The sequence below is a fragment of the Alligator sinensis genome, unplaced genomic scaffold (assembly GCF_000455745.1).
Source record: "Alligator sinensis unplaced genomic scaffold, ASM45574v1 scaffold650_1, whole genome shotgun sequence".
NCBI lineage: Eukaryota > Metazoa > Chordata > Crocodylia > Alligatoridae > Alligator > Alligator sinensis.
Window position 1 is genome coordinate 539,391 of NW_005842674.1, and position 9,738 is coordinate 549,128.

General features: G+C 50.3%; 1 protein-coding gene across 1 annotated transcript in view; it reads left to right on the plus strand.

Moving 5' to 3' along the window:
* Window positions 1-9,738, plus strand: part of LOC102381426 (nuclear GTPase SLIP-GC-like) — a 54,231-nt gene that overhangs the window by 35,130 nt on the left and 9,363 nt on the right. Inside the window, exon 14 of the mRNA XM_014524814.2 lies at window positions 1,235-1,392. Coding sequence (XP_014380300.1) covers window positions 1,235-1,392 — 158 coding nt within the window. The remainder of the gene's footprint in view (window positions 1-1,234; window positions 1,393-9,738) is intronic.

Sequence of the window (9,738 nt, forward strand, 5' to 3'; positions counted from 1 at the left end):
CAGGTGGACTACTCAGGCTTGAGTGCCTCTAAAGTAGAGCTTGATCACTCCCCCCCTCCCAGAACCAACTGGTGAATGTCTGTTGGGTCAGGGGAGGATTGTAACACATGGTGCTTTCTGCAAAGTGCCATGATTTAGAGAAGGGTCCTGAATGTTTGTCAGTACCAGTTATTTGCCAATACATTCTTTGCCAGCATGGAGTAAATATTCATTCAACCCCATTAATTCATTCAGGGTAAATATCCCACAGATTTGGTCAGGTTATACTCAATGAAGGTAGCCCATTATCTGTTGAGGGCTATTTTCAGCTGGTTTAAAGAAATTTAAGTTTGTAATAAAGGTTCATTTGTTTTTATCTTAAGTAGCATTCTTAGGAGGAGCCAAAAAGACTGAGTAAGGCTTAAAAAGAGCCATGGAGAAAAGGCTTTCTCATGCTGCATAACAACCCCCCCCGCCACCCCATGGGGTTTGGGTCAACCTCCTTGGGTGGGCAAAGGGATAGTTAATGAGTAAGGCTGCTGGAATCCAGACCAAACTCGCTCCTTTACTTTCATCAGTAAAGGGCCACATTCTGCTCTTATGCTTCAGTAGGTAGAATCAGGACAAAGAGGTGGGACGATGTTCTCCCCAGTCAGACTTTTTTCACAGTACAAGTAAAGAAGCAGGCTCTCTGCAATATGCACTGGGAGCTGCTGATTTTCTTTCAGAGCACAGAAGTGGGGGAAAGAGACACTGCATGCCTTCCCTTTGCACATTGCTCGGGGGTTGGAGGGGAGACTTGGTTCTAGTTTCCTCTTCTGCCTGAAGGTCTTCAAACTCATATCTCCCACATCTCAAAAGAGTGTGGTAGATTCTTGTGGAGCAAGATGGGTTGAGGGGGCACATCCTGCTACTCCTATTAAAGCTGTTCCATGTTGCATAAACAGAATGAAAGATTTATTGGGACAGAGAGTTGAGGAGGAGGAGGGAGAGTGATCATCACTCTGCAGCTAAAAGGGTTTCCATTCAAAGCACTGTTTGTGCATTTTTTATGAAGCAGTTATTAGAGAAAATACCAAGAAAATCTTTGGGGCAATACTCAGAAACTCAGGCACAGTGGAGCTTCGACCTTTGATGGGAGTTTCTGGGTGCCATGTAATGTAATGTCATTCTTTTTCTTCCCCGTTCCCCACTCCGTTGTCTTCCTAATCCCTACCACACCCACTTCATCATGGTCATGTTTCCAATGATGTAGCGTACCCGGGGAAGACAAGGTTATCACCAGACCCTGAAAGCCTTGTGCCTGAAGAATGGCATGTATGCATCCCGGACTGACACTCGCCTAGATATCAACAATGGCCTGGCTCAACCCATCTATGAAAAAATCAATGCAATATTTGGAACCATCTTCAGGTGAGAGAGACCCTGCTCTGCTCTGATGGCAGAGAGCCTGACTTGTAATTGAGGCTCTACCCTGTGCTCATTAGCCCTCAGCTCCCTGACTTACAGACTTAGGTCAGTCCTGTGGGATCCCTGTCACCTCCCCAACCCCATTACAATGGGATGAACATGATCACTATAGAGGACAGTCTAATAAATAATTAGGAAAGAATATAAGAACATTGCTCAGGCATGCAAGGATGAAATCAGGAAGGCCAAAGTGCATTTGGTGTAGCAGCTAACAAGGAATGTAAAGGGTAACAAGAAGGGTTTCTATAAGCATGCTGGTAGCAAGGTGAGGATCAGGCAAAGTGTGGGTTCCTTACTGAATGGGGGAGGCAACCTTGTGATAGAATATACAGAAAAGGCTGAAGTGCTCAATGCCTTTCCTTCTTCGGTCTTCACAGGCAGGGTCAGCTCCCAGTCTACTGCAGCAGCCAGCAGAGTTTGGGGAGGAAGTGAGCAGCCAACAGTGGAGAAAGAACAGGTTAGGGACTACATAGAAAAGCTGGACATGTCCAAGTTCATGGGGCCAAAGGTTGCTGATGAGGTGGGCGGGGGGGGGGGGTTGGCTGATGTGATTGCCATCATCTTTGAAAACTCATGGTGATCAAGAGAGGTCCCAGATGACTGGAGAAGGGCAAACATAGTGCCCATAGTTAAGAAAGGGAAAAAGAAGGATCCAGGAAACTACAGACCAGTCAGCCTCACTTAAAATGTAAGAAAATAACAGCCTGCAAAAATAATGGAGCATATCCTCAAGGAATCCATTTCTAAGCACTTGCAGGAGAAGGAGGTGTATAGGAACCATCAGCATGGATTCACCAGTGGCAAGTCATGCCTGACCAATTTGATTGCCTTCTGTGATGAGGTGACTGGCTCTGTGGATATGGGCAGACCAGTGTATGTCATGTAACTTCATTTTAACAAGGCTTATGATATGGTCTCCCACAAACTTCTCCCAGGCAAGCTAAGGAAGTACAGGCTTGATAAATGGACAGTAAGGTGGATAAAAACTGGCTGGAGCATCAGGCTTAGAGGGTAGTTATCAATGGCTCAATGTCTACTTGGAAGCCAGTATCAAGTGGAGTCCCCCAGGGGTCGGTCCTGGGGCTGGTTTTGTTCAATGTCTTTATCAATGACCTGGAAGATGGCATAATGTGGACCCTCAGCAAGTCTGCAGATGACATGAAGCTGGGGAGAGTAGTAGATATGCTGGAGGGTAGAGCTAGGATTCAGATTGACCTAGACAAATTGGAGGATTGAACAAAAAGAAATCCCATGAGGTTCAACAGGGAGAAGGGCAAAGTCCTGCACTTAGGACAGAAAAATCCCATGCACTGGGACAGGCTGGGGGTGACGGGCTGGGCAGCAGCTCTGCAGAAAAGGACCTGGGGGTGACAGTGGACAAAAAGCTGAACAGGAGCCAGCAGTGTGCCCTTGTTGCCAAGACGGCTAATGGCATCCTGGGCTGCATTGGTAGGAGTGTTGCCAGTAGATCGAGGGAAGGTATTCTTCCCCTCTATTAACCCCCACAACAGAAAGGATATGGACACATTGGAGAGAGTCCAGCGGAGGGCAACACAAATGGTTGGATGGCTGGGGGACAGGACTTATAAGGAGAGGCTGAAGGAACTGGGCTTATTTAGTTAAGAGAAGAGGAGACTGATAGAGGATTTAATAGCAACCATTGGTGGACTGACAGTGTGGGGGGACGGAGCTATAGCCCCTGGGTGCCAGCCTGGGGGCAGGGGTGGCTGGCCAGGCCCTTCAGAGTTCTTATTGCATGGGTGGTGGCTGCATTTGTTGTTTAATCTGCCTGCCCATCCCACGGGTTAGGTGTTTGCTTACCTGTCTTGACTGGAAATTCCAGCTTCCACGCCTCCCCCTGCATCAGTTGTGCCAGGTCTTTCATTTCATTCCTGGCCAAAACAGGTAACCAAACAAGTCTGGGAGAAGGAGTGGAGGAGTTCCCGGTGCAAAAGAGGGGGTTCGGGGTGCAAATGCAAGCATTGGCCCCCGGGCACTGGAGACCCATGGTACATCACTGATCACAGCCTTCAAGTTCCTAAAGTGAGGTTCGAAAGAGGATGGAGCTGGACTGTTCTCAGCGGTGGCAGATGACAGAACAAGGAGCAATGGGTTCAAGTTGCAGCATAAGAAATTTAGGTTAGGTATTAGGAAGATTTTTCTCACAAGGAGGGTAGTAAAGCACTGTAACAGGTTCCCCAGAGAGGTGGTGGAATCTGCATCCTTGGAGGGTTTCAAAACCTGGTTAGACAAAGCCTTGGCTGGGATGATGTAGTTGGGGCTGGTCCTGCTTTGAGCAGGGTGTTGGACAAGTTGTGACCTCCTGAGGTCCCTTCAACCCTCATTTTCTATGTTTATGTGATTCTAGATAGTCTTTGCCCTGATTTTCCTCTTTATGGTGGTTCTTCACCATTTGTCAAGGATTATTTCTTGCATTATGTGGCCAGAGGAACCCCATTGTACTGCAACTAGTTCAGGCTATAACAACAAAGACAGGTCCTACGCAGAGGTCGTAGTCTGGGTGTGTCAGAGGATGGGACAGGTTGACAAAACAGACTAATTGAGAAGTATAGGGAGATGAGTAGCAAAATGGACAAGGTTTGGCAGAAAAGCAGGAGTTCCCATTTTGCCTCTTGCCTATCCCCTTCCTAGAATGGAACAATCAGTAAGGATCACAAAGGGATTTAACATAGAAGGTGGTTACAGCTCAACGAATTTTATAGCAACTTAGATTTCAGCACTGTGCACACAACTGCATGTGTGTGGAGGATTTGGAGCATCGTGTTGCTTCTCTTTAATTTCTCTGTAACTAAGTCACTTTCAGAGTGAGGAAATGGTGACCAGCCCAAAAGCCAGTGCCCACTTGGGTTTTCAATGGCTTCAGACAAGAAAAGGAAATCTTTAAATCTCTGGGACAAATCCTGAGTCCTGAGGATGGCACAGGCAATAGAGATGCTTCCTGCTGACTTGCTGTTATAGATTCATAGATTTATAGACATAGGGTCAGAAGGGATCTTGTAGATCTTCAAGCCCAACCCACTGCCCTGGGCAGGAGAGAAAAAAACTGGGCTCAAATGATCCCAGCTAGGTAGTTATCAAGCCTCCTCTTAAAGCCCCAAAAGAAGGAGCCAGCACCACTTCCCTTGGAAGCTGGTTCCAGACCCTAGCTGCCCTGACTGTGAAGCAGTGTCTTCTAATGTCCACCCTGAACCTACTCTCTAACAATTTAAGCCATTCTTCCTTGTTACTCCAGGAGGTGCTTGGGGGAACAAGGTCTCTCCTATTCCCCACTAGTTCCCCCTGGTAAGTTTGTAGACAGCCACCAGATCCCCTCTCAGCCTTCTTTTGTGAAGGCTGAACAGGTTCAGGTCCCGTAGCCTCTCCTCATAGGATCTGCCTTGCTGTCCCTGGATCATGTGAGTGGTCCTCCTTTGGACCCTTTCAATGATGCCACATCCCTCCTGAAGCACAGTATCCAGAACTGGACGCAGTACTCCACCTGCGGCCTGACCAGTGTTGCACAGAGGGGGAGGATCACCTCCTTGGCCCTGCTCATGATGCACCTGTGGATGCACGACAAGGTACGGTTAGCCGTATTGACTGCGTCCTTGCATTGTCAGCCCATGTTCATCTTGGAATCGATAATGACTCCAAGATCTCTTTCTGCCTCTGTGCTTTTGAGAAGGTAATTCCCCAGCCTGTAGGTCTGCTGCTGGTTCTTACTGCCCAAGTGCAGGACACTGCACTTGTCAGTATTGAATCCCATCCTATTAACATTCGCCCACCCCTGTAACCTGTCCAGGTCCAGCTGTATCCTGTCCCTCCTTCTAGTGTGCACACCTCACCTCAGATCTTGGTGTTGTCAGTGAATTTGAACAGGGTGCTTTTCACCCCCTCAACCAAATCACTAATAAAGAGATAAATACTAATACTGAACTAATAAACAGTGTGGGCCCAAGGACCGAGCCCTGGGGGACCCCACTGCCCACACCCCTCCAGGTGAAATATGACCTGTCCATCACCACTCTCTGGGTGTGGCCCTCCAGCCAATTTGTGACCCATCTGACTGTGTAGGCATCAATGCCACAGTCACCTAATTTTTTAATGAGAATGGGTTGGGAGACAGTGTCAAAGGTCTTCCTAAAGTCCAGAAAGTCTACGTCCACTGCAACAGCTGCATCCAATGATTCTGTGACCTGATCGTAGAAGGCAATCAGGTTGGTCCGACATGATCTGCCTCTAATGAACCCATGCTGGTTGCCCCTGAGCATCCTCCCCCCTGCTGGCCTTTCACAGATGTGCTCCTAGATAATTTTCTCAAAGAGCTTCCCCAGGATCAAAGTAAGACTAAAGGGCCTACAGTTGCACGGTTCCTCCCTTCTCCTTTTTTTGAAAATGGGGACCACATTGGCCTTCTTCCAGTCCTCTGGCACCTTGGCAGAGCACCACGAGTGCTTGTAAAGCCATGCCAGAGGCCCCTTGATAACCCCTGCCAATTCCCTCAGAACCCTGGGGTGGAGAGCATCTGGACCCGCTGATCTGAACATATCCAGCACCTACAGAAGTTCCCTAACTCAGTCCTCCCTGACCCTAGGCCTGTCAGAGTCTCTCCTGAGTCCATCCTGAATCTCAGTGGGGGAGTCCCAGTCTCTGCACAAAAAAATAGAGGCAAAGAAATTGTTAAAAAGGTCTGCTTTTTTCTCTGGTGCAACCACCAGATTGCCAAGAGTATCCTGCAGTGGCCCCAAGTTACTCGGTGCCTTCTTCATACTCCCTATGTATTTAAAAAAGGACTTTTTGTTATCCTTGATCCTTGATGCTAGCCCTAGTTCTGGATCTGCCTTAGCTTTCCTAACAGCCCCCCTACAGACATGAGAGATGGAGGTATACTCGACTTTGGTGATAGCCCCTCCCTTCCATTGGGTGTACACCTCCTTTTTGGCAATCAGGAATTCCTGAGTGCCTTGGGTGAGCCAGGGGAGCTTTCAGGCATTCCCGAATGCCTTTGGTGAGCCAGGGGGATTTTGAGCACTCTTGCCCCCTTTTTTTCTTGTTTGGACTGTCACCCCTTGGGCTTGGAGTACTGTCTCCTTAAGGAATGGCCACTAATCTTGGACACCCAGTTCCCCTACTCTCTGGGACCTCAGTGCCCCTTCTACCAATCTCCTCAACTCATTGAAGTTGGCCCTCTTGAAGTCAAGGTCTACTGCCTTGCTGCAGGCCCTTGTTACCCTGCGCTGGATGGTGAATTCCAGAAGGCAATGATCACTGTCACCCAGGTGATCAAGAACCTGGAGTCCTCTCACCAGGTCATCTCCTGTAGCCAGGACCAGGTCCAGCAGGGCATTCTGCCTGGTGGGACTGTGCATCTCCTGGGTTAGGTGGAGGTCCTGCAACTCAGCTAGGAATCTTTGCGAGCGGTCAGACCTGGCTGACTGCTCCTCCCAGCAGATGTCTGGGTAATTTAGATCACCCATGATGACAACATCCCTTGCCTTAAGTGCCTCCGCAAGCTGACCTGAGAATTCATGGTCCAGCTCTTCCCCTTGGTTGGGTGGTCTGTAGTAGACCCCCACCGTTAAGTCCTTTTCCCCATGACCCCTGCTGTATTCTGACCCAGAGCACTTCAGCCTGCCCCTCCTCTGACTCCATCCTGCTAGTTGAGGATGTGTATTACTTTTTGACATAAAGCGCCACACACCCACCTTTCCTCCCCATTCTATCCCACCTGTATAGCCTATAGCCCCTAATGTTTACCGCCCAGTCATGGGATGAATCCCACCAGGTTTCTGTGAGCCCTACTATGTCTGGGTTTGTACTAGCTATCTGGAGGGCGAGGTCCTCCTGCTTATTCCCCATACTATGAGCATTAGTGTAGAGGCATATAAGGCCTTGAATTGGTGCGTGCACCACCCCCAATTCTCAGGACTATCCGGACCCCTGCCATTTACCTAGGTACTCCTTGTGCACATCACCTGTCTTGGATGGGAGGTGTCCTCGTATCGTCCTGTGGCCCCATCCCCCAGTGAAGCTAGTTTAAAGCACACCATATGAGATCAGCCAACCTGAAATTGAAGACATGCTTGTCTTTAGGGGAGAGATGTAGCCCATCCCACCCAAGCATGCCTCCTGCGCAAAAGTGTGGGTCGTTACCCAGGATCCCGAGGCCTGCCTGGTAGCACCAACTCCGTAGCTGCTGGTTAACCTCGCCAATGCAGGCCTCATGTCTCTGTCCACGTCTACGCACTGGGAGAATAGAGGAGAATGCCACCTGTGCCCCTGCCTCCTTGAGCTTCGTCCCCAGGGCCTTGAAGTCCTTCATGATGCCATCTGGGTTGCCTCTGGCTGTGTCATTTGTTCCCACATGGATAAGAACCATGGGGTACTGGTCTGAGGGTTGAATGTAGGCTGGGATCCCTTAGGATGGAATCCCCGATAATGAGGACCCAGCATTTCTTCCTCCTGGTGCACCCACTCTGCACCATCTGTGTCATGTGTGGAGTGGCACTCTCCCCACTGGAGGCATCCCCTTCGTCCTTCTCCTCCAAGGCTGCCAGAGCCTTGTATCTGTTCCCCAATTGTACCTGGGGAGCCTCCACCATGCTAGCCCAAGCAGCCCTGGTTCTGGTGGATACCTTCTGGGTGTGGCGGGCCAGTAGGGGGCGCTCCTGTGTTGAGTCGCCCACCTCCCTGCGCCTGACCACCGTCCAGGCTCCGAGTGCCTCCCTGGGGTGCCTCCCGAGTCCAGTTCCCCCACAAGGGTCCTCTCCTTTACCGTGATCATGGTCCAGTGGGGGGCCATCACCTCCTCTGAGTTTGTGATCCTGTAGCAACAGACAGTCCCCTCAGAGTGGCTCCGGCCCTCCCCCTCACTGCTCACGGCTGTTGCATGCTTGACGGGCCTGGGTCTAGTGCTTAGCTTTGGGCAGTTGGGCTTGATGTGGCCCTGCTCCCCGCAGTTATAGCACCCCCTCTTCTCCGAATTGGGTGGTCTGTCCGAATCTGGGGCCGCCTGGCGCTCGGCAGGAGGTGGCCCTCTTTCCCCTTTTTGATCTGGGCCTCCCTTCCCCCCTCTTTGGGACCCTTTTTGTTCCTTCCCAGAGTAGGGAGACTTCTCATCATTTAGCAACAGTCGGTCTGCAATTTCAGCGGCCTTGTGAGCATTTTTGGGGTCCCTGTCCCTGACCAAGGTCTTAACCTCTCTCGGACACCAAAAATAGAATTGTTCCAGCACCATGAACTGCCGTGACTTTTCTAAAGTGTCAGCCTTGGCTTCGGCTAACCATTTAAGGTATGTGTCATCCAACAGGGCCACATAATCAGTCAATGACTTTCCGGGTTGTGGGCGCGTATTCCGGAATTTTTTCCGAAAATAGTCCGGTCCTCACTTGAACCTTTTAGACACTGCAGCTTTAAAGGCATTATAGTCACCAGCTGCATCTGAGGGCAGGCTGTTCAGGACCACCGCCATGTCGCCTTCTACCAGAGCAGACAAGTACATCATGATCTTTTTCTCCGGCACCTTACACCTCTGGGCTTGTCTTTCGAAGTTGCTTAGGAACACCAGAGGATCGTCTCCCTCTCGGTAGCGAGCGAAGGCTGAGACGTCCAGTTTGGGGTGTTCCCCGGATGCTTGCGGAGGATTCGCGTTTCCCCCGTTGGTCTGCAGATGGAGCTGAGCCTCCAGCTTTTTCTGCTCAAGCTCCAGCTTTTTTTCCTCCAGCTCCATCCTTTTTTTCTTCTAGCTGTCGTTGCTCCTTCTCGTGCTGGGCCTCCAGCTTTTTTGCCTCCATCTCCATCCTCTTCTCCTCCAGCTGCAGCTCTTTTAACTCCACCTCATGGAGTCTCTGCCGCTCCCCCTCAGAGGGTGATCTTTCGGCGGCCTCTGGGCTTGACGAGCGGGAGTGTGCTCCTGGGTCGGACTCAGGACTTGACGAGTGTGAAGCTGATTTTTGTTCTGACTTGCTGGTGCACAAGAGTTTAACCAGCTCTTCCATCTTTAGCCCTCTCCGCGTGAAGGCCTCTCTCTTTTGCCAGTTCTTTCAGTTCGGGCACAGTCATCCGGACATATTCATCCTCCATCCTGACTCTCTATCCTATCCAGTCGACCCGATGCCAAATTGGAAATTGTTTGCTCAAGGGATTTCAGTGACTCTATTCCTTTTCCCAAATTATGCCTCAAATACAGCAGGGTATTCAGATCCCACCTCTAGCACCATGTGTGGCAGGCCAGTAGGGGGTGCTCCTGCGTTGAGCCGCCCACCTCACTGCGCCCGCCCACCTGCCCGC